This window comes from Anolis sagrei, chromosome 3 (assembly GCF_037176765.1).
Source record: "Anolis sagrei isolate rAnoSag1 chromosome 3, rAnoSag1.mat, whole genome shotgun sequence".
NCBI lineage: Eukaryota > Metazoa > Chordata > Lepidosauria > Squamata > Dactyloidae > Anolis > Anolis sagrei.
Genome location: NC_090023.1, coordinates 228,085,809 through 228,111,900, shown reverse-complemented (window position 1 = coordinate 228,111,900; position 26,092 = coordinate 228,085,809). Strand labels below are relative to the sequence as shown.

Here is a 26,092-nt window from a genome sequence, read left to right as displayed (position 1 = left end):
ACCACTACTTACCCATCTCATCTTTTGGAAGTCCGTGAGGCTTCTGAAAAGTCCCAGGGGCAGAAAATAGGCTCCAGAACCCACAACGATTGCCCACCCCAGTTGAGCACATTGGAAGATGAGCAAATGAATAAATTCTATGTGTATTTATACATCTTTGCCAAATTGTTTTGAGGCTTCCAGGGGATAAATTTACTTTAGTTTTCAAGCATTGTATGCATTCCTTCCCACATTTTTCTGCTGTTGTCAATTACTGATATTTCATAAACTTGTTCTTTGGATATTGCCTTGGGCTGTGTTCCTACTCATGAATGCCATGGACTTGTAGTGGTATGCAATGCACAAGTTTTGTTCTCAATAATGTGGAAATATTGTACATGGGTTTTAATAGATTTTTTATTGAATGTACTGAGATTCATTTCACAGAGTACTCCCCTACAGAAGCACATATAGACAACAGTATTTCTGATGAGCAGAAAAAAAGTATGTCAAACAATAGATGAATGAAGGGGTATGTTGTCGAAGGCTTTCATGGCCAAAATCACTGGGTTGCTGTGCATTTTCCAGACAGCATGGCCATGTTCCAGAAGCATTCTATCCTGACGTTTTGCCCACATCTATGGCAGACATCCTCAGAGATTGTGAGGTATATTGGAAACTAAGCAAGGGAGATTTATATATCTGTGGAAGGTCCAGGGTGGGAGGAAGAACTCTTGTCTGTTTAAGGCAAGTGTGTGTGTTGCAATTAATCACCTTGATTAACATTGCAAAACCTTGCAGCTTCAAGGCCTGGCTGATTACTGCCTGGGGAAATCCTTTGTTGGGAGATGTTAGAGTTTTTTAAATACTGGTAGCCAGATTTTGTTCATTTTCATGGTTTCCTCCTTTCTGTTGAAATTGTGGGTTTCAGTGGCTTCTCTGTGTAGTCTGATATGATAGTTCTTAGAGTGGTCCAGCATTTCTGTGTTCTCAAGTAATATACTGTGTCCAGGTTGGTTCATAAAGTGCTCTGCTATGGCTGACATCTCTAATTTAGTTAGTCTGCAGTGCCTTTCATGTTCCTTGATTCATGTTTGGGCGCTGTGGTTGGTGGTCCCTATGCAAACTTGTCCACAGCTGCATTATATAGGGTAGACTCCTGCAGAGGTGAGAGGTTCCCTCTTGTCCTTTGCTGACCATAACATTTGTTGGGTTTTCGTAGTGAGACTGTAGATAGTTTGTAGATGTGTTTCTTCATCAGCTTCCCTATGTGGTCAGTAGTTCCCTCAAGGTATGGTAAGAACACTTTTCCTCTGAAGGGATCTTTATCCTTACTCTCATGACTTGTTCTTGGCCTTGCAGCTCTTCGGATGTCTGTGGTGGAGTCTCCATTGGCCCGTAGAGCCCATTTTAGGTGCTTCAGTTCACCTTGAAGGAGGTGGGGTTAACAAATTCTTTTTGCATTGTGTGTCAGAGCTTTATTTGTGCTTCTTTTTTTGACTTGAGTGATGGTTGGAGTAATGGTTGGGTGATAGTTGGAGTGCTTTTTTTGGTTGGATGATGGTTGGAGCATCCACCCAAACCTTCAATTCACTATGGAAAAAGAAAATGAAGGAAAACTGCTATTTCTAAATGTCATAGTCACCTGCAAACCCAATCAGCAATTGTTCCACACAGTTTACAGAAAACTTACACACACCGATAGATACCTACATAAAAACTTCAACCATCACCCAAGTCAAAAAAGAAGCATCTCCTGGCACATCATTTCCTCATGCCAGGAGGGTGCAAGAAGGGAACTTATGACATCCAGGTACCTTTTCTCTAACTTTATGAGATAAACCTGGGGCTTGGGGGAGGGAGAGAGTACCATCCCATACATTTAGTTAGTCTGCAGTGCCTTTCATGTTCCTTGATTCATGTTTGGGCGCTGTGGTTGGTGGTCCCTATGCAAACTTGTCCACAGCTGCATTATATAGATATATATTCACACATACATACATGCACACACAAACTGTATATGTCACCTATATTATCTTCTAAGCTCCCTCAGAAGGAAAGGAAGCTGTGTTATACTCTACTTCTCTGACCGTAATAAAAAAATCTTTTAAAAAACTTGACCTCAGCATAAAACAATCTGGAGGCATATAATAGCTTTTGTGAACAAAGTAGCCCCATTTGAATTGTTTTGTGACTATTCAGAAAGGTTTGACGATTGGGTTCATAGAAATATAATAAGTAAATAATACTTTACTATGTATTACATTTTTGAAAGAATAATTTATTACACCGCCATGGCCCATAATCACGGTGTAGCTCACTATCTTAACAATGATGTCAGCCAAATGGTTTGTCATCATAGTATCTGTAATGAATTCAGTCTCTCTAGATATTTCTGTGAATGGAATGAAATTCATTGGACTCAACAGACTTGACTAAAGGAATCTCTAGAAACAGTTACAAGAGCATTTGTACATCTGAGAAAAAAAGAGTGAAATAATATACATATTTGTAAAAGTTAACTGTTCAAATGCACATTAAATTGTGCCATATGAAAAACATTGCCAAATATATGTATATCCAGAATTTTTAGCTGTTAAGGATGTATTACATTTTTTGGGACATACTATATTTATTCTGGGGTTTTTGAACTCAACAAAGTAGGAAACATTTGATCTCAAACTGGGAATTCATAAATTTAAGATGCATTCCCTTAGATAATTTCTACATATTTCTCACTAAACTACACCAGTTCAATTTGGTCAGTCTGTAAAAGCTAAGGAAGCTGTATTATCTAGTCAGAAATGTGAAATGTGTACACTAAAGCAGGCAGGTAGATTGCATGTTTGTTTCTTAGTTCTCCAGAGGGTAGGACAGGTCTATTATCTAAAGTAAGAAACTGATGTAACATTTTGCTTGGAGGCTAGGGTTGCTGGAAAGAGATCCTCCATATTCTCCAAGTACTTGATGTATGCCTCCTGCTGTTCTGTTAATGACAACTCTCTGGCTGGCCTTCCACTGCTGTGAACTGCCAAGGTATGTGGATGACTAAATTGAAAACCAAATATATGAAGAATTTATATGTTAACATCATGGGAAAATGTTTGTGAATATTGAGTCAGACAAACAGGAAAGCATGATGTGATAATAAAGTGGTACAAGCCACTGTGTCACTCAAGGTTTTTCTGCATCTGGAGACAAACCTACTGCAGTTATGCTATATCTATAAGGAAGGGCGCAGTCCTAATGTAAACCTGTGAGGTTAGATTTGAGGGAGCAGAATGTGGATTTCAAATTTAACTGAGACAAGATCAAAAGGACAGCACAGTTAGAAAACAAAAATGTCCCTGTTTTACTGGCTCTCCAGGCTATCAAAACTACCTAGCAGGGCTGGGCGGTTTCGTTCGTTAATTTCGTAATTTGTTAATAATTCGTATTTAAAGTAGCTTACGATCCGATATTGAACCATTCAGGAGCAACTAAAAATCGAAATGAATTTTTAAAATTTATTTCGTATTGTTTCGTAATTGTTTTGAAATTGTTTCGAAATCGTTTCATTATTATTTCATTATTATTTCCATATGTCTGGTGCAAGTTTTATAGTTGTTTTGCCAAAACTTCAATTGTAGCCCATCACCACAATTGCCCTGGACCTCCTTTTCCCCAGCAGAGGGTCAGGAGATGATAACAGAAGAAGTGTTTTGTTTATCTGCCCTGAGAATGGCAGGGGTCACTTGTGTGACTCAAAATAGATACAGATTGAGAAGTGATTTTGTTGTAGAAATGTCTCTTTCTGAAACTGGAACTTTATGTTCCCCAGCTCAAGAAGCAATGAGTCCTTATTTTCAAATTTTCACTTCTCTCTCCAATCTGTACCTTCTACAATGGTACAAAATTAGATGTTTTTGTTTTCTCAAATTAAATGTACCTGTTTTGAGATAGGTAATAAAGGATTAATTAACAAGCCAGAGCAGTAATTCATGGCAATCTGTTCCTGCAAGGTATCACTTCAGAAGTTAGTCCCTGTGACAGATGGAGGAAAATTCACCTAGAAACCAGTCAATTCCCATTTCCAAATGTGTCTCAAACCAAGTATTTTGACTACACTATAAAATCTACACGAGAGATGAGAGACAGTGTTGAAGACAGATACAATTTAGACCCCTACACTGCCATATAATCCACATTATCTGCTTTGTAGTTGAATGGAACACAACATATGAATGTGTGGACTAAAAAAGATGCTATGCTTAGGATAGTATCTGGATTTTTTTCCATGCCCATGTAACCTCCATAGTGTGCCAATCTGCTTGGGGGATTGAAGGGTGCTCAACCATCTTGAGATTACTTGTATGGGATACAGGAGCTGGAAGCAGGAGAGGAAACCTTCTCATTTCTACCAGCAAAATTACTCCATTGGGTACTGGCCCCTGTGTGCCTCTTTGACTGACATCAGGGCACTTGATTTACGTAGATTGTTGCTTCAGTTTAAGAGTGGACTCAGGAATTCAAGACAATTATCAGGCAATATCAAAATATCAATTTCAGGCCAAATAGCAAATATGGCTAAAATGTATAGCAACTGTTGCTAAAATAATATTGGCCCAGTGCTCAAGTTTCAATCAATGAAGTTCTAGTGTCTGGTTTGAAACTTGAGCATAATATTTTTCTTTCTTTTTTCTCATAAGGAATCATTTCAGGTTATTTTGTGAAATCCCTGCAGTCTATCTTAATGTGCCATAAATTCCTGATAGGCCGTAATGATATATGGGCTGAAGGAAGATTTTGTACAGGCGCTGAGCAAAGGAATGCTTAACTTTTGAGTTGTCATCCAAGAAACTGCAAATGCTCAGATGTTTTAGGGTTTTTTTTATAAATTGAAAGGTTGCAGGAATGAAGTGTCTTTTTGTTTTCAAAAGGACACATTATAGGGTTTTTTTATTTTTTGTGTTTCTATAGCCTCCCCTTAAAATCTTTAGTAAGGCTACACTCTTGGATAACCGAGTAAATTCTTAGTTTACTCACAATTACTTTGAGGTTTCAACAATGAAACACTATTTTTCACCCTCTGTTAGTCTAATAATATCAATTCTGGTTCCTTCTTCAAAGAACTACTGGTTCTGCATAGACAAACTGGGAGCTCACTCCCATGATCAGTACTGGTGACAACAAGATAACTCAACCCAGCTCCATTCTTGCAAACCAATTAGCCAATCATCAGTTTTATCTTTTACATTAAGGTTGTATAAGACTTTCCCAAATCTATACCAAAAGTATTCTGAAGTAGGCTGTAGATAATGAATGTCATCTAAAACAACTAAATCAGATTCAGCAGCAATTACACTGGCCAACATACATTTTGGTGCCTCGGGTGTTAGACCTGATTCTGGGTGTATTTGACCTGCTGATTCCAAAAATGACTCCAATTTCCCCCTATCGCTGTAGTTTTTGAGATAGAAAATATATGCCATATGCCAGTTTTCTACTTCTCACCCATAGAAAGCCACAATAACCATAACTCAGAAACTAAAGTTGATGTGATCTATCCAATGCAATTTTCTGAATCAATGTCTTAAATTATCCCAGGAACAGGCCTAAAAACCAAGACACAAAGATTTTTTTTTGTTGGCTGGTGTTACATATACTACCCCCCCCCCCCCCCAAATTGTAAAAGAACGAACTTTGAGGAGGCATTTTTTGCAAGGTCAGAAGGAATCCTGAACCCATTCAGCTTTCTTGATGACTGATATTTACAAAATGCAAAGCACCTTCATTGATTACATTGACACATTATCATGCCTGGTTTTGCTTTAAACTTCTGACAGAAATTAGTAGTACCCATATGTTGAGAAATTTTTTGGGAGAGGAGTGCAGTGTTGAATATGCTGGCATTATCCCTACTGTTTAAACCTCAAGAATGTTATGCATTCGGTGGAAGATCTGAAGAACAAGCCATTCAATTGTAATGGCCTGAAGGTAGAGACAGTCGGGATTGTGGAATTGGGACCATTGCACACTTCCCTGTGCCTCCTCCATTTTTTCTTTGAATTGTTCTCTAAAGGAGCCGTAACACAACAGTGCTTTCTTTCTGGGTTGGCTTGGTTTTTAAGAATCATTTAGGCAGGAAAACATTGCTTGTTTATAACTACTACATAATTCTTAGGTGCCTAAACCAAGACGCTAAAACAATCTAGCTTTTTAAAAATGGAAAGGACATCACAATTACTGGGAAATATTAATTTTACATTGGTAGAATTGGCTCTTACAATATCATTTTGAGCTGTTTGACACTCAGGTTGCCTGTACTGGATGCCACTAACAACTACTGCAAATGGCTTGGTATTGAAGTAAAATTCACTGAACACCCGTTTGATTATGATAAACCAAAACAAAATAACCCCAAAGCAGCATTTTTCCCCAGTGAAAATGTTTGTCATGCATGTTCTTCAAACAGCTGTTTTTATTTTAGGTTTCATTTCAAATGCATTCACCAAAATGCAATGCTTAGATTCATCATCAAAGGTCACAAGAAATCCTCCAATCCCTCCCACTTCCAAAAAGATCTTTATCAAACTCCGAGCAGTTGTATGTTTTATTACTTTCATATTTTACATTTCTGGGGTTTCATATCCTACCTTAAGGCTTGAAATTATGGCTTAAAAAAATAGAAGACTGCTTGGCATGTTTCACATTTATTTCTTTTTCTACATTATTACAAACATCCTTGTATATTAAGACTGTTCTCATTTTTTTTAAAAGAGTATTGCTACCATACCAAAGTATTGCTATGAACTAAAATATGCTATGTTTGCTAAAGAGCTCTCATATCCTGACCTCTAAGGGTTGACAATGTTGCACACATTTTAGCCTTAGTACAGGTGGTCTTGGACTTAATTCAATAAGCAACATATGGGAAGAAGAAAAAAGTGGATAAAAATAGTTTCATCTTTCTTATTGCTATCATTGTTCTTTTACAATTCAGAGTGAAAATACATTCATCAGAGGCTTTTTCTATATGATCTTGTAGTAAGATATTCCAAAGTTTTGTATAATTTTCGGAGCTACATGTGGTCGCACAGCGAGTTAAACCACTGCAGAACTTGTAGACTGGAAGGTTGGTGGTTCAGGTTCACAGGATGGGGTGAGCTCCCATTCATAACCCCAGCTTCTGCCAACCTAGCAGTTTGAAAACATGCAAAAGTGAGTAGATCAATAGGTACTACTTCAGTGGGAAGGTAATGGCGCTCCATGCAGTCATGCCACATGAACTTGGAGGTGTCTATGGACAATGCCAGTTCTTTGGCTTAGAAATGGAGATGAGCACCCCCCCCCCCCCCCCCAGAGTCAGACTTGACTAGACTTAATGTCAAGGGGAAGCCTTTACCTTTACTTTTTTTACATACATAGAAAAAATGTTATCCATTTTGGAGGCTAACCTGTCCACTTCATAATAATTAATGGAGGGTTGTAATTCTTTAATTTTCTTCTCAGAAGAATGAGACATGTTATTATTTTTATACTGTGAGAAACTGTTCAAAAGCAGAATTGTCAAAGTCTGTTATTCAGGATTTGTTCAGTAAAATGCATGCATGGTTGTTTTGTACATAACTGAATTTTCGGTGCAAGAAAGAACAATTTTCTGTGCAGAACATTATATTGTTATGCAACATGACCATTTTCTGCACATTTTCTTGTTTTTTTTAAAGAAAAGATTTCACACAACAAAAATGCTTTAAAAAGTAAACGTTTTGATTTCTAAAATGGTTTAGAAATTAATTTAGGAAGGCTTTATTTGATTTTCTTCTTGGTTTGTGGTTTCCGTAATCATTCCTTTGAATGTCCTATATATATGAAATACATATACTGTATATGCATACAATTTATTCCAGAGGGAAAAATACTTCACTCCTCGGGTAATATAGGTATGGGCAGGAGGCCATATATAACATCAAAAAATTCATTGTGCACCACCAAAGAAGAAATGATTTATGAAAAGAAGAAGAATGACAGGATCCTGTGGCTGTGGATTGTGCTACATACTAGGCTTATGTTGTGTTGAATTTCACAGAATACAGACCAAATATAAAACTTGGAACAAAATGACATGGCAATCCTAGTGAGTACCAGAGGTGCATAAAAATCAGATTTCTTCCATTTATATCTTCATTCCCTGATCAAACTTGCTAAGTTAAATGCAGGATGTCCCTAGAAATAAAATGAGTTGGAACATTATCATTTACCTGTCTAGTAAACGGTTCCGGCCCAAAATACCTTGCAGACCGCATCTTGGCCTACGAGCCCACGAGGACCTTGAGATCATCCGGGGAGGCCCTTCTCTCGATCCCGTCTGCCTCACAGGCACGCCTGGCGGGGACGAGAGAGCGGGCCTTCTCGGTGGTGGCCCCCCGGCTGTGGAACGCCCTCCCTACTGAAGTTAGACAGGCGCCCTCCCTTATGGCCTTTCGTAAGAGCCTGAAAACTTGGCTCTTCGAGTTGGCCTTCAACTGAGTGCTATATCTTTTGGCAATGATGACCGGAATGGACCACGACTATGAGACTGACTATGACCCATGATATGACGAAGCGGATTTTTAGTATAAGTATATGTCAAGTAGTAGTAGCATGTTATGTATTGTTTTTGATTACTGTAAATTGTCTTTTCTATGTTGTTGTTCACCGCCACGAGTCGCCCCTGGGCTGAGAGTGGCGGTAAATAAGTGCAAGTAATAAATAATAAATAAATAATAAATAATAGTAATCTGAAAATCCCATGAAATGCTACATGGTAATTTATATAGAGATAAAGGAAGTAATTCAGTTTGAACAGATTCATAAATATAAATAACCTGACATTGTTCTTCCTTTTTTACTTAATTTTTAATTCTTTGGTGTAGTTCTTTCTGTAAATAAGAAATAAGACATCAGTCTTCTGTTAACACCATGATTATAGGATCTCAAGATATTCCATTATAATCCTCATGGCAAGAGGGAGGAATCTCAGGGTAAGAATCCTGCCTTGAAATATGTGTTTTTATTCTCCTTTGTAGTTTGTTTTAACTGTATTGATACATTACATCTTCATCACCAGGGAAGACATTTTGTTTGCAAGTTTTGACCTTGACATCTCGGTGTTAAATACACTAGCAAATGTAGTGATGCTATATGGATAAGAAAGAAGAGTTGACAATTTTAGCCAAAAGTTTTATCTCTTCTCTTGGTTGATCTGTCTCCTCAGAACAAGACATACATGAAATGCTTTCTTGTTCGATCATCTTTCTTATTTGTTTGTTTTTAAACTCAATAAACTTGGGTGGTTAGGGAGAAAAATGACCAAATCTCATTCAGTCAATATAGGAAGTAATATTTCCTGAAAGAGTGAACAGAGGAAACCTTCTGAAAACAAACTTAACTCACAAAATCCTGCAGATTCTTCAATCATTTCCAGGTTCTTTTGTGTGACCTTTTGTCTATCTGGGAGATATAATGTTGTGGGATAACTTTGGTGTTGATATTATCTTTTGTAACAGCTTGTTTGCACTTCACTTGAAAGGTTGCCCATTGAGGTACCTGGGGCATTCCAAGGTTTGTGATACTCATTTTCTTGCAACTGAAGGAGAAAACAAAATCCAACTAACATCTTTTACCTCAAAGGAGAGGAAGTGTCATTCATAATGCAGCATTTCTTCATTCATTTTTATTCTCCTTTGTACTTTGTTTTAATTAATTAATGTGAGATTTCTTTCTGTACTGTTGGGAAAACTTTATATATACACTTGCAAAATCACCCCCTCCACCCCTGACATGATATGATCACTGTGATTATCTCATGACAAACAGAAATGGATTGCAGCAGTTGAAAATGTCACAGCCTGACTGTCTGCTTCTTGAACAAGCCATGAATTCCAATCCCATTTCTGGAAGGTCAGACATCATAGATCCACAGGGCAACAAAAAGCTGTAGCACTTTTACAGTATATCAATCTAACATGGGCATGGAATAAGCACACAGATTTATTTCCAGGACAAAAGCTTCTGTGAATGCACAGTGTATTTGTGGCACCACATAGAATATGATATGGCTTTCAGTGGTGTAGTAGCGAGGAAATGTTAGGACCCACAATGCTGGGTTTTGCTTTGGACTATAACAATGGTTATCAAATCCTCTAGTGAGAATATACAGTGGTACCTTGACTTAAGAGTTTCATTCATTCCATGACTGGGTTCTTGTCTCAAAACACTCTTATCTCAAAACAGAATTTCACATTGAAATGCTATTAATTCATTCTGCCCCTCCCCCGAAAATTACCCCCATTTTGTTACATGTTTTTAAATAAGAAAATGTACTCTATAAATAACATATAAAGCATCAATGCACATTTACATTAATATGGTAGAAGCACAAAGATGTGGCAAGGAAGCACAAAGTGAAGAGGAAGAAGCATAATTTTCTTCATACTGTACAAATTCCAACTTCCCTCCCTCTCTTGCTCTCTTTTCTCATCTCTCAGTTTATTAAGCCAAACATACCAGGAATAAAAACCACACAAAATCAACAAACTCAAACTCCTTAAAGCAGACATGAGCAAAGTAGACAGCAATGTCCCAAAGCAGACAGAGCATGATGCACGAGGCATGGAGGCTGTTCCCTTGAAGCTCTGTACTCTTGCACTAGGGTTCCCTCTGGTGCTAGCTCTTTAATAATAATAATAATAATAATAATAATAATAATAATTTATTTATACCCCGCAACCATCTCCCCAAGGGACTCAGTGTGGCTTACATGAGGCCGAGCCCGCAATACATCAATAATAAAAGCAATAACAAACAACAGTACAAAACAGTTAAAATAAATCTCATAAACAAAAAAATAAGCAATAAATATTGACAATAGCACAACAAACATTTAAAAACCTGTGGCTGGGCCAAATGTAATAATTAAAATTTAAAAAATAATGCTGGGTCTGAAGAGATAAAATATAACTGGGATAGGGTTTTCAGAGAGGTATAAGGGCGTGCAGGCAATCCTAAGTCAGTAATAAAGTGCATTTGGAGGACATATTGCTGAGAGTTTCCGTATTCTGTGAAGGCATACTGGAACAACCACTTTTTCAAGCTCCTCCTAAAGACTGCCAGACTTGGGGCATGTCCTTGGGAAGTGAATTCCAGAGTCGAGGGGCCACCACCGAGAAGGCCCTCTCCCTCGTCCCCACCAATCACGCCTGCGATGAAGGTGGGAGCGTAAGCAGGGCCTCTCCAGATGCTCAAAGAGGTCATGTGGGTTCGTACACAGAAATGCGGTCACCTAAAAGGCTGCTTATATGTCAAACTGAAACTCAGGCTGAGTGACAGCTCTTAACTCAAAATCCTGTTAAATTGGGATGCTCTTAAAAAGAGGTCCCACTGTAATGTGATTTTCAAGTTTCCCTATACGCCACCACAGATTAACAGAGAGAAAGCCAAAGAGTAGGAAAAATAGCAGAGGAAGATTTCCCTCCCTGTTTTTTTCAGTAATATTTTTTTTCTGCATATTTCAGTTGAAATGGTAACAATTTGGAGTAAGAAGGTTTTTTTTAATTAAAAGCTGATGGTTGCTTTTCAGCAGACTGAAATGTTGTTGTTTATTTATTTCTTTGCTTGAATTATATGTTGTCATTCTCCCAAAGTGAGACCCAATGTAGCTCACAGATATTAAAGCTGTAAGCAGACCTAGATGTCCACAAATTTTACAAACCTTCTCAACCTTCTGGAATCAGCTTCTGGGCCTTCCTTACTGCCCCTTTATCCCATAATCTGGTCCCAGATTATCTGCTTTAAACTGGAATATATGAGACCCTACTGCCAGATAACCTGAGATAAACAGATAATCTGGGGTCAGATCCTAGTATAGAGGGACAGTGTGGAAGGGCCCTCTGTCTTCCTTGAGCTAAGGCAAAATGTTGGGAATCTGAGATTGGTTAGCCTCTCTGGGTTGTTCATTGTTGTTGTTGTTGATGATGTGTGCTTATTTATATAGCTCTCACTAATGGCAAGCCTATCCTAGGGTTTTTATGGCCAGATCCTTTCACTTGAGTTTTGCCATTGCTTTTCTCTGATGCTGAGAGTATCACTCTGGGGGTTCCACAATTAAATGAGTATTTAGACCAGGCATGGGGAAACTTTGGCCCTCCAGGTGTTTTGGCCTACAACTTCCATAATTTCAAGCAGCCTAGCGACTGTTAGGAATTGTGGGAGTTGAAGTCCAAAACACCTGGAGGGCCAAATTTCTCCATGCCTGATTTAGACCATAGTCTCTCAGAGTATCAGCCCAGCTCTCAAACGATTGTACCATTCTGATTCAAGAAAAGCCAAATCAATCAAAATGTATATTATGTGCAGCTCTGGCTCTGGTTTTGTTTTACCTTTCAAGTTAGTCAGGAAAAACAGGTTGAAAAAGTAAAGTTAATATTTGCTCCCTGATGCTTCCCTACAAAATTTTACCCATCTTTTGTGCTTAGGGGAAAAACCCTCCAGATGCAAGGAGAGCTATCCATGCGGAATAGTGTCAGTCCAGATTTGACCTCATATAGTTCCTTTAGAATCAAACAAAAACAGACACAGAGATGCACACCATATTCTTAATGCAACCTATAGTTTCACTCTGAGAATAATTCAATAGGAATATAAGAAGGAGAGTAACTTATGTGGCCAGGCATCCTACTTTACAGAACAGATTCTTCAATATAAGAATATTCTCAATTTAAGGACAATCCTCCCAAAATCCTCCTGCCAACCTAGCAGTTCAAAAACATGCAAATGTGAGTATATCTTTAAGTACCACTTCAACAGGAAGGTAACTGTGTTCCATGCAGTCATGCCAGCCACATGACCTTGGAGGCATATATAGACAACACTGGCTCTTCGGCTTAGAAATGGAGTTGAGCACCACCCGCCAGAGTTGGATGCATCTAGACTTAATGTCAAGGGGAATCCTTTACCCTTTACCTTTTACCTCCCCAAATCTAATTTAAATGACAAAACAAAGACCTGGAAGGTGCCCATCCACAATTAACATTTGGGCAAGTGGAGCAGGAATACAGGTCAAGTGGTTGTAGTTTGCTTCATCAGATGTAAGATTGTTCTATTTAGTTTATGGAATTTTTTAATATTTGCCTATGTATATATAAAATGACAAATGCAAACACATTATCACATGTCCTCTCTGTCCTGTTTCTTAAATATATTTATTTATTATGTCAAATAATTGTATTGCATTAAAAACAAACAAACAAACAAAACAAAACACAATTTTTGCAGACTTTGTATTCTATTAAATGTCCTTTGACCAGTAGCTGGCCACTTGGAGTGCCTCTGGTGTCGCTGCAAGAAGGTCCTCCATTGTGCATGTGGCAGGGTTCAGGTTGCATTGCAGTAGGTGGTCTGTGATTTGCTCTTCTCCACATTTGCATGTCGTGGATTCCACTTTGTAGCCCCATTCCTTAAGGTTGGCTCTGCATCTTGTGATGCCAGAGTGCAGTCTGTTCAGCACCTTCGAAGTCACCCAGTTTTCTGTGTGTCCAGGAGGGAGTCTCTTATTTGGTATCAGCTGTGGATTGAGGTTCTGGGTTTCAGCCTGCCACTTTTGGACTCTTGCTTGCTGAAGTGTTCCAGCAAGTGTCTCTGTAGATCTTTAAAAACTATTTCTTGATTTAAGTCATTGGCATGCTGGCTGATACCCAAACGGAGTGGTCCTTTCACTATTGGTTGCTACTTCCTGGCGGATGTCAGGTGGTTCAATAAAAGCTAAACAGTGTAATTTCTCCAGTGGTGTAGACACCCCGTGATAATGTGGCATGTTTTTAATGATATAGTTCCCTTGGAGGTGGGTGGGATAGAAACAGGACCACCCTAAGAGTCATTGCTCTAACATGTGTTAATAGATAAGAGACATGTTGGGTCATTTTCAATTCATTAATAAAACAGACTGATACTAGTATGTGCAATACATTCTCAAATGCAATCTCACCATTGTTTGTGTTAATCTATATATATAAATTTGTTAGGGGCATCCAACGAGGAAACAAAACTCAAAAACCCCCCAACGAAACTTTACCAAAATTGCCATGCCCATAACACAACCCACAAGGTACAAACATATCTACTCAAAATGAAAAACAACACAACAACACACTCACAAAACGGCAAATCAACAAAACTCACAAACCCCCCAACGAAACTTAACCAAAATTGCCATGCCCATAACACAACCCATAAGGTACAAACATATCTACTCAAAATGAAAAACAACACAACAACACACTCACAAAACGGCAAAACAACTGAGCATGCGCATTGGTGCCCAGCCGCAAGTTCCCTGGCGCGCGCACACAGTTCCCTCTGCGGAAGCCATGCCCACTCCAAGCCCCGCCGCGCCGCTTCCCGCACACACACACCCCCGCCGCACGCACACACACAACCCCACGCTCCATCACTCCCCCCGCCGCACACACACACGCAACCCCACGCTCCATCACTCCCCCACCGCCACACACACGCAACCCCACTCCCCCCCGCTGCCGCACACACACACGCAACCCCACGCTCCATCACTCCCCCCGCTGCCACACACACACACACAACCTCACGCTCCATCACTCGCCTGCCCCAATCTTACCTCCTTTTACTTCACGCCACCTCCAAACCCCACCGCACCCCTTCCCGCCCTGTCAAAATCCAGGAAAGACAGGAAGGAAGGAAAGAAGGAAGAAAGAGAAAGGGAGATAAAGAAAAGGGGGAAGGAAGGAAAGTTAGAGAAAGAAGGAAGAAGAAAAGGAAAGATGGAAGGAAAGAAAAGAGAGACAGCAGAAGAGAAAGAAAAAGGGGGAAGGAAGGAAAGAGGTAGAGAAGGAAGAAATGAGAGACAGAGGGAGGGAAAGAAAAAGGGGGAAGGAAGGAAGGAGAGAAGGAAAGAAAAAAGGGAATGAAAGAAGGAAAGAGGGAGTGAAGGAAGGGGGAAGATGTAGAGAAAGAGGGAGGGAAGGAAAGAAGGAAAGAGAGAAGGAAGAAAAGAGACCAGAAGAGAAAGAAAAAGGGGGAAGGAAGGAAGGAGAGAAGGAAAGAAAAAAGGGAATGAAGGAAGGAAAGAGGGAGTGAAGGAAGGGGGAAGATGTAGAGAAAGAGGGAGGGAAGGAAAGAAGGAAAGAGAGAAGGAAGGAAAGAGGCCAGAAGAGAAAGAAAAAGGGGGAAGGAAGGAGATAGAGAAGGAAGAGGAGAAGGAAAGATGGGAGGGAAGGAAGGAAGGAGGGAAAGAAGGAGAGAAAGAGGGAAGGTTGGTCACAGCAATGCGTGGCGGGTAAAGGTTGTTATTTCTATGATTATTATGATGCTATTATTATTCCTCTGAGACCCTTTTAGGGGGAATGGGAGAGGTCCCAGGTCCCGGAGGCAAGGCATTGCATTATTGTTATTGTTATGATGGTGGTGAAATAAAAGGAAATAAAAAGCGAAAGAAGGAAGCAAACAGGGAGGGAAGAAAGGCAAAGGAAGAAAGGGGGAGGGAATGAAGGAAAGAGAGAAGGATGAAACCAAGTAGTGAAAGAAGGAAAGAAAGAAAGAGGTAGAGAAGGAAGAAAGGAGAGAAAGGGGGAAGGAATAGGTAGGGACCTCTCTTTCATAATAGTCCAGATATCTACCTCAACTTTGATAAGTTTTACTATAGGCCACAGCAACGCGTGGCAGGGCACAGCTAGTCAATTTATATTTTTGCACAGATGGTTTAGAACAAAAAGATGCATATCAATACAAGAAACTGAACTCTGTGGCAAGCTGTGCATAATTAACTTACTGCAATTAAATTGGAATTCAGACAAAGAACCTCTGGTAGAAAGACTCCATGGATTAATATAAAAACAGAAAAGGGAAAATCTTCTCCTTATTTAAATTAATGTGGAATGAAGATCTTTCAGTCCCATGATCTAATTACTTGTAGGTCCTAAGCTAATTTACATAGTGAAATGTAAGCATAGTAATGTAATTTTGAGAACTTCATCTTGTGCTTAGGCGTCTGACTGAGGGCATCAGTACTGAGATGGATGATTAATTGTAATGGCAGGTGGCTTTTTAATATTTAATTCAACACTAGGGTCAACATTTCCAACAATGTAAACAGAATTTCTTAGTGATGTGGGCTAGCTGCTGAAACTTCTGCCCACTTGTAGGTTAACCAAACCAAATTATTCTTATGTTATTCCATAGACAGAGTTTCTGAAATTGTGATAAGAATTGATATTTTATGCCAATACATTCAGGTCCCTTTTTTAAGGAAACATTATTAATATTTTTGTTTTAGAAAACAAGATGTATCTTTTTATGATCAGTGTTTTTGTATAATAATGTCTAATGTTTTATCAGGGGAGGGTCAATTTTGATGTTGTATACTGTTTTTATTGATGGCATTGAATTGTTGCCAATATTGTGAACTGCCCTGAGTACCCTTCGGGGTTGAGAAGGGCAGTATACAAATGCCGCAAATAAATAATAAATTTGTTTAATCTTCTGCCTTTAATTGAAATGCTATTTAATTATTTTTAAACTTCTTTCTTTCTTTCCTTTTTTCTGCCCCTGCTTTGATGTCCTTTTGGGAGAGCTTTCTCTTGATTCACTACCACCACAATTCTTGAGAATCCTGGAAAAAGACCTCTTGCAAACAAAGACAGGCTTTTGATTACTATTTGACTGTTTCAGAATGATCTTTTAATGTCAAGTGTTGTTCTTATATTCTCATTATTATGTCTCAGTGGTTATTTTGATGCTGCTTTTAACAGGTAGCTTATTTACAGGTTCAGTTCATTTAAATTCTTTTAAAACTTTTATATAAATAATGTTTTAATTGTACTCTCCATAGGGAGAAAGGCAGGATAAAATCATATATATGTATGTATGTACACACACACACACTGCAAAGGGGATGAATGAAAGCATGCCTCCTATATATATAGGAGGCATGCTTTCATTCATCCCCTTTGCAGTTCAGGTTCTCACAAACCGATTAGCCAAAGCTGCTCTTAGTCAAACTCTGCAAGATCAATGAATCCATGCTCATCCTATTCATGATCTCCCATTGAGAATGCGCAAAAGGGGCTTTTCATCTTTGGCATTTCTGTAGAAAGGCAAATACAAAGGTCAAGGTTGTAAGGCTGCTTTTATGTACTGGAGAGGGCAGGGGAGTGAGGGACACATTTGGTGCTGATTGACTATATAAATAAGGCAACTTGTAGTAGTTTATACCATACAATCTACTACTTTCCAGAGTTACACACACACACACATTTTTGGGATACCTTCACCAAAGGGGATAAACTAAACTGGGCTACAACTCAATGAAAACAGATCCTGGACTCAACAGTCTTGCTCAAGTTCTCAACAGTCCTGTTGCTGTCTACATTATAGCATTATTATCTTTTCAGTGAGTCGTGCATTTTCTTTTCTTGTATTCAAAAATGATTGAAACAGGAGCCCCCGGTGTTGCAGTGGGTTAAAGCCCTGTGCCGGCAGGACTGAAGACCGACAGGTCGTAGGTTCGAATCTGGGGAGAGGCGGATGAGCTCCCTCTATCAGCTCCAGCTCTTCATGCGGGGACATGAGAGAAGCCTCCCACAAGGATGATAAAAACATCAAATCATCCAGGCGTCCCCCTTGCAGATGGCCAATTCTCTCACAACAGGAGCGACTTGCAGTTTCTCAAGTCGCTCCTGACATGACAAAAAAAAATTGAAACATTTGGAGTTTTTTAAATGTCGAGGAAACTCAATGAGAAACACCCTGGACTGACAAGATTCTTTTTAATTTAAAACTTATTTTGTGCAAAATTCACAGCTGGTTATTTTGCACAGACAATTGAGTTTTCTGCACAGGAAACATAATTCTATGTGTAAAAAATATTTGTATGCAGCAATATTATTTCCTGTACAGAAAATGCTATAGTTGGGGACTTAACCTGCTCAAATCTTTTATGTAGGCGAGTTGTGTGGAAAGCAGTATTTTCTACATAGGAAACATTTTCTCTGAGGAAGAAAAATTTTATCGAGGCATATTATTTTCTGTATAGAAATTCTATTCTCTGACTATATTTTGAAGTCTCCTTTGTAGCAGAAAGAAGTAAATCTAATTGGGTTGTTGTAGGTTTTTTGGGCTGTATGGCCATGTTCTAGAAGCATTCTCTCCTGATGTTTCACCTGCATCTATGGCAGGCATCCTCAGAGGTTGTGAGGTCTGTTGGAAACAAGGAAAATTGGGTTTATATATTTGTGGAAAGTCCAGGGTGGGAGAAAGAACTCTTTTTCGTTGGAGCCAGATGTGAATGTTTCAACTGGCCACCTTGATTAGCATTTGATAGCTTGACAGTTTTTAGGTGTGGCTTTTTCCTGCCTGGGGAATCCTTTGTTGAAAGGTGATTAGTTGTTCCTGATTGTTTCTTGTATGGAGTTCCCCTGTGTTTGAGTTTTGTTATTTACTGTTATGATTTTAGAGGGGTTTTTTTATAATACTGGTAGCCAGATTTTGTTCATTTTCATTGTTTCTTTCTTTCTGTTGAAGTTGTCCACATGCTTGTGGATTTCAATGGCTTCTCTGTGTAATCTGACATGATAATTGTTAGAGTGGTCCATAATTTCTGTGTTCTCAAATAATATGCTATGTCCTGGTTGGTTCATCAGGTGCTCTCAAAAGAAGCAATGAATTCTAATTATTCATTGCTTCTTTTGAGAGGAAGCTGAAGGCCCATCTACATGGGCCATATGAATTGGCTTGGGGATGAATGGACTCCATGGTGTCCACAGGACACACATAGTCCATTCACATTGTTCTGCATTTAGAAAGGCCACAGGTTGCTCCAGAGCTTCTTTGAAACTTAGGATCTCATCAACATTTTGGGTCAGTGTAAGTTTTGACATATCCTCTAGTGTCTGTGGTTGTTCACACCATCATCCCACTTTCAGGCAGGTCAGAGACAGGGGATAGCACTTACCTTGTGTCATCAATCTGAACTTTACAGTGACCACCAGACAAAAAAATGATGATCATTTCTTGTCATCTATAGTAACTTGTAACATCTATAGTAACTTGGCCACAGTGGTACACGCTCTGGTCACATCCCGCCTTGACTACTGCAACGCTCTCTACGTGGGGCTGCCCTTGAAGACGGCCCGGAAGCTTCAGCTGGTTCAGCGTGCGGCAGCCATGTTACTAACTGGAGCGGGTGGCAGGGAGCATACAACGCCCTTGTTGTCCCAGCTCCATTGGCTGCCGATTTGCTACCGGACCCAATTTAAGGTGCTGGTTTTGGCCTACAAAGCCCTAAACGGTTCCGGCCCAAAATACCTTTCGAACCGCATCTTGGCCTACGAGCCCACGAGGACCTTGAGATCGTCTGGGGAGGCCCTTCTCTCGATCCCGCCTGCCTCACAGGCACGCTTGGCGGGACGAGGGAGAGGGCCTTCTCGGTGGTGGCCCCTCGGCTGTGGAACACTCTCCCTGCAGACATCAGACAGGCGCCCTCCCTCATGTCCTTCCGAAAAAGCCTCAAGACATGGCTGTTCGAGAAGGCATTTAATTAAGTGCTATAACAATGTGGTAAAGATGACTGGAATGGAACAAGGAATATGAGATTGGTTATGATTCCACTATGAGACGAAGCGGATTTTTAGTGTAGTTTTTGTAATTGTTATGTAGTTTATATGTTGTTGTAATTGCCTCTTTGTAAATTGTCTTTTATATGTGTGTACACCGCCATGAGTCGCCCTAAAGGGCTGAGAATGGCGGTTAATAAATGCATCAAAAAAATAAATAAATAAATAATAACTATAGTGTGAGTGATGAAGTGATAGGAGAAAGAAGGGAGGGAGAAAGAAAGGGGTGATTATCCCCCCCTTTGTGTTGCTTTGTCATTCTGGCTATCATCACTATAGGCACCAAGTGATAACCATCACCATTTTAGTCTGTGGTGGTCACTGCAAAGGGTACTGTATGGCATAAGGTAAGAGTGGTGGTTCAGCGGCGTTGAACTGGTTGTGGTGCTGCTGGGCTGTGTGGATTCCACTCAACCACTGGTCTGGATCAGAGGTGTGTAGTGTGGACATCTGCCAGCCCCCCAGCTCGCTCGGGGCTTGTCTTGCAGACCATGGCAATTATGATCTAAAATACCTCACTCCATATCAGTATCGCTGTTTGCAGTCTGTGTAGATCAGTGGTTCTCAACCTGTAGGTCCCCAGATGCTTTGACCAACTTCCAGAAATTCTATCAGCTGGTAAAGTGGCTGGGATTTCTGGGGATTGAAGGCGAAAACACCTGGGAATCCACAGATTAAGAACCACTGGTGTAGATGATCCGTTGGTGATGAACTGTAGCTCTAACAATAACCACAGTTTATTTTACCACAGTTGTTAGCTACCCTCAGCTGAAACTTGTTAATTGTTACTTGGTATCTGAGGAAACTGATACACATTGTAATATATAATACATGTTACAAAGCAATATGAAAAATAATACATTTTGCATACTTTGTGATTCACAGATGTATATGCCAAATACACAGAGAGTTGGTTTGTTTTATTTTAGTCTAACTTTCTGTTAAGATATTCAAACGTGAAAGATGCATATAAAATAAAAACTATATTAAAATTATATTAAGTCAATGTTAGATCAGAAACTAGGAATCAAAGATATCTTGTACTAGATCCGACTGCTTATATTAGACCAGGCTGCAAATTGTCAAAATGATTTAAAATGGAAGAACTTGGCTTGTGGATGTTTTCTGTAGGACTTGTTTTGATTAATTGCTGTTTCACTCAATTTTATGATTTAATTTTGAAGAGTCTTCAGATTTTTCTTATATGTGATTTACAAGTAAAGATGATAACGAAACTTCACTTATATTTTGGGGGCTATTTTAATTTCATTTTAAAAACCATGAAGTTCAATCAATTCTGTACCCCAAAGTAATTAATTTCCAAAATTAGAAAATAGAAATCGAATTAAAATGGAAATCTTTGCAACTGATTTTGTATGTTAGCTTTCTGAAGTATTACCCAATATTTTTGAGAGCTTTTAAAGGATTCCCAACAGATTTCTCCATACTTACTGGACTAGAGCAATTATACCCTTCGGCATAACCTTTGATCATTATCAATATTCAAAGCCAAATATCATGACTAACAAGGTGGGAGATGATCATCAAGAATTATTACTCCTTGAAGTGTTTGTTCAGACTGTCATTATCCTTTTAACATCCAATCATATGAACATTATCTCACCATATTGCTAGGATTTTTAAAAAATGAATTTCACTTGAAATTGCATTAATGACTTCGAAATTTGATGATAGCTGTAAGAATGTTAAATATGAAATTATTAAGTACCCCATGAGTTCAAAAGACTTTAAATTAGTTTTCCTTTCTATTTTGGGTAAGCTGTGGGATGGTGGTTCCTACAATAATTGCAAGGGATGTGTGGTATAATTCATATATGTGGATTTTTATAGTTAAGAAAAATCAGTGGACAAGAGCACCTACTGTAGCTACTTATTATCGTGTAAAATAAAAGAGCATAGCAAAAGCAAATGTATGATATCATAAAACAGGTGCTTTATCTGTTATAGTAAGTCTTCACTTTCAATTTTGGCCTTTATTATTAGTGTCAGACGTAGGCTTAAAATGTGATTGCAGAAAAGTGCCAATCTCTTAAGTAATGGGCTTTTATTCAGCTGCTCCTGCTTTTTCTGTGGTGGTTGGCATCACCCCAGAATCTGTGACTCCAACCTAAATTCAATATTCCAGTCCCGATCAAAAGTCCACTGAATCACCGAGATTCATATAACAATTGCCTTGCCATGTTCACATTGATTCAGTGGGTCTACTGTACTTAAAGCTCAGAGATGAATTAAGTCTCTGCCTGTTTCTGCTTTCATGGCTCTGTTAGTTCCACATGTAGTTGCTTTCTCTTTGCTTCCTGCCATGAAGCTTGGATCCACAGGGCCTTGGATTCTGTGTTCTGGCATAATGAATTGTTGGCCACTACACTGACCACATAGGTCCCAGGCGTTAGGTGACCTGGAGACATGGGATGGCAGTCCCATCCACATCACCACACTTCCATGTTGTGGCAATCTCTGGTCAAGAGAAGATACCTGCCTGTTCCCTGTCACTTGTCCTGATGTCAGCCAGAGCAACAGGGAGTACCCTTAGCACCCTGCCAACCTGACTGACGTCAGGGAAAGCAATAACTAGACTACTTAGATGTCTAGTTATGTGACCTCTAACTTGTTGTGATATCTTGCTATTGCTTCATGTTGTTATTTAATGTCCTTTGTTGGATTTATGGTTGTTTTATTTCTGGTTGCACTTTATGGCATTGAATGTTTGCTGTGAACCACCCTGAGTCCCCATGGAGAGATAGGGGAGGATATAAATAAAGATTTATTTATTTATTTATTTATTTATTTATTTATTTATTTATTATTTCTACTACTATTACTACTACTACATGGGAAAAAGTGGGGGTTAGGGTGACTTCCCAGTAACATTGTTGTTGTTGTTGTTGTTGTTGTTGTTGTTGTTGTTGTTACCCCACTTTATCTCTCCAACAGGATACTCAAAGAGGTTTAACATAAAAACGTCATCATACAATTTAAAATATACAAATATCAAATATTAAAACAGCATTAAACATCATTAGTATTTTTTAAAAACCCATTCAGATTAAATCCATAAAAACATATAAAACCACAGCAGCCCCTGACATGATCTTAAAAACCACCTTCTTAAAAAGCCTGCCCAAATAAAAGGTTTTAGTCTGCCGCTGGAAGGACAGCAGCAAGGGGACCATTCTAGCTTCACTGGGCAGGGGGTCCCATGTTTTGTGTCACTGGTTAGTAGAGACCCCTTCCAACATCTGCAACAGCTGTGGAAGTCCTTGTGGGGACATTTATGATGCTAGATCAGCCCTGAAATAAGTGTCAGTCTAGATGTGCCCCTAGTATTTGGCTCAGAGTACTACTCTGTTTTTCTTAGGTCTCATCTGCACTGCCATATAAAATCCAGATTATCTGTTTTGAATTGGATTATCTGTCGGTGTAGATTTATATAATCCAGCTCAAAGTAGATAATGTGGATTATCTGGTTTGATAATCTGGATTATATGGCAGTGTAGAAAGGGCCTTAGTCATCCTTTTGCCTCATCAGCATAACATCATTCTGACCTTCTTTCTTCTAACATGTTGACTCACCCTTTTTATACCCTGGGTCCAAGACCTCTGATTTGTTCTTCTACTACTTTAATCCTTTTCTGCTGCCATTCTGCCACATCCACCAAGGTCACTATCCCTTGAGTTAGATTCCCACTCCCCAATTCCTAGGTATGAGGGGAACTACTGAGCAAGGCTGACAGAAGTAGCAAGTTATGATTTAAGAAGTGGGGCTGTAAGTGAAAAGAATGAAACAAAATCACAGGTCAGATAGAGTTTGGATTTGACAAAGCCAGGGAAGAGTTGGACTAAAGACAGAATAGTCAGTGAGAAGAAGAAGCTAGCTATGTTCTTAGGGATCTGTAAAGGCGAGTTCCTTTAAGGAAGAAAGAAAAGATAAAAAATATTATAATAAAAAATGAATACAGTTTGGACTACCTTGGGGATAGTAAGATTACTTGTAGCTGTAATAATCTTACTGATGTTGTTATGTCAAAAGAGCAATGCCAATGGCAAAGTTTGTGTTGTGATTTTCTCCCATTAGACTTGTAGCGTTCATGTTAGTCAGATTCTGAAAGAAATGACAATACAGAAATGCCGATGTTGATGTGGTCTTCTGCATATGGAAGTCCCCCCCCCCCCATGTAAGATCTGGGGAGACTTTTCTCAGAGATTCCCTCTAAAAAACAAAACACTAACTTGTAATTTTACTTCCCATTCCCATCTTTCTTGCTGCAGGTAGATAAAGTGTGTGGACAGCCTGAAGAAAAGAGTGTGAAACCTTTACCAGACAACATTGTTCAAGCAAAGGAAATAATTGAGTCACCATCTCTCACAATGACACATTCGGCTTCTCTGAGCAATAAAAGGAGGTAACACGGATGACACCACATTTCTCCATATATGTCCAATCTTGATGTTTCTTAAAGTCATAATTGTTTTTATCCAGTTGTTCTGGCTACCACAGTTCTACTATCCAGCGCTCATTTCCATAGCCACTCTTTTCAGAAGACTTTGATTCAGAATTGTGAACACCAGTAATGCACACTTGGTCATTGCTTTCCCTTACCACCTAATGGGACAGATTTTGTTTTTCATAGTAGCAGTATGTTACCAGTTTTAAACTGGATGTTTTGTGAAATTGTCCATATGGCACTGTACACACAGGTGGATCCAAAGATCCTGTAGGTTGGGTTCTGTTCATGGAAAGTGTGGTTCTTGCAGTAGCTAATGGAAAAGAAGAGCCATTTTCTGCTAATTCTTTATACATTTTTAGTTCCCATGACCATGACCATGGTTTAAAGGGCTAGCAGAGCATAATACTTCTTCAGTGTACTTACACTGGAAGTCTGAAAGAATGAAGTTTGCTCCATTTCCCTGGATTTAAAATGGCAGCTGGATAGCACCTACAATGTACCCCTAGCTATCTCTTCTGAATAGCATAACTCTACTTGGGTACTGTCCAATTTCCATTATATAAATGGAGAAAGAAAGACTGGTACCAAATCCAAGAAAGCAAACCCCACTTACAGCACTGTAAATCAAGAAGTTTCTAGTCCTCAATAGCAATTAATTAGTGAGCAATGTGTTTAGGAGTGTTAACAGAGTAGGACAATTTTACTTCCCTATCATTTTCCAAGATGATGATGTTATCAATTCCAAATTGGTAAGCATTTCATGTATGTTTCTCTTATTTCCTCTATCCCTTGTTGCTCTTGTGTCTGCTCAGATACCAGTTTCTGTTTTATCACCATCTAAATTTATTTTCCTCTCCTAATACCTTTTTAACTTTGCAAAACCTGTCTGTATGAGGATAATGCTGGCATGGCTGAAACTTGCATCAAATCTGCATGTTGTTTGCTTATATATATTCGACACTGCATCTTTCCAGCATATGTACAGCAAGCGACTTTCCCCTGCCTGTTTTCTCCAAAAGCAATTCAGAAATGCAAACTTTGAAAATACTATTCACTTATTTCTGAGAGTTTCAACACAGGAATATTGCAAAGGTTTGAGATTCTTGGAAAAGTGAGAGCTACCATATTGAATCCATGTAACCAGCACCCTAATCAATACATGCAGAATGTATTGTTTGATTAGAAAATATAAGCCTAGCTCAGGCTATCTGAAAATGCAAGGTCTTTGGCAAAGAGATCTGGGCTCCACTTTAATATATCCTCCCACTAAAGACTAACTGGGCCTGTAGTCTGTTCAAAAGCAAAACATTTGAACTTTTATAGGAGAAAGGAACAGCTGAAGTAATACAATATAAAGATTTCACTGTAATTATATTACCTGTGACTCGCTTTTGAACTTTAATGATACATGGAAATATTTCTATCATTATATGCCTCCTCATTTCATAGGCTTCCCTGCAGTGGCTTCTGGGAACCTATTTCTTTAAAATATATCTGAAAATTTAAGGTTTTTTTAATGGTTCTTCTATGTCACCCACATTCCAGATATCTATAGTGCTTGGATAAGAGCATAAGATACTGCTGTGGGTTTTGGTTCCCTTGACATCATGTACTCAGAGTATTGGTCCATCTATCTCACTGTGATCTCCTCTGACAGGAACCATCACTATAAACATTTTCCCAGCTCAATTTAAGGATGCTATAGATTGAACCTGTAGCTTTTGATATAATTGAATTTTTGCTCCTCTTACTTAATTTATTCATTCATTCACTACCTTCCCTGTGCACATGAAAGAGCAATACATAATTTTTCTAGAGACAAAACAACGGTTCAAATTCAGTTGCTAGTTCCAACTATAGTAGATCTGGCAACTTGCTAAATCAATACTTATGCATGTTATAGATGTTCAGTTGATTAATTAGATCTCTGATTGGGACTAACTATTAGATTTCATATTTTATGTCCCTGAAAACAAATGCTTT

General features: G+C 39.0%; 1 protein-coding gene across 3 annotated transcripts in view; it reads left to right on the top strand.

The window, feature by feature from the left end:
- LOC132770706 (glypican-5-like) overlaps nt 1-26,092 on the top strand; it is a 445,124-nt gene that overhangs the window by 149,845 nt on the left and 269,187 nt on the right. For all 3 annotated transcript variants that reach the window (XM_060767937.2, XM_060767938.2, XM_067465942.1), the window contains exon 4: nt 23,931-24,064. In XM_060767937.2, the coding sequence (XP_060623920.2) occupies nt 23,931-24,064 (134 nt within the window). The remainder of the gene's footprint in view (nt 1-23,930; nt 24,065-26,092) is intronic.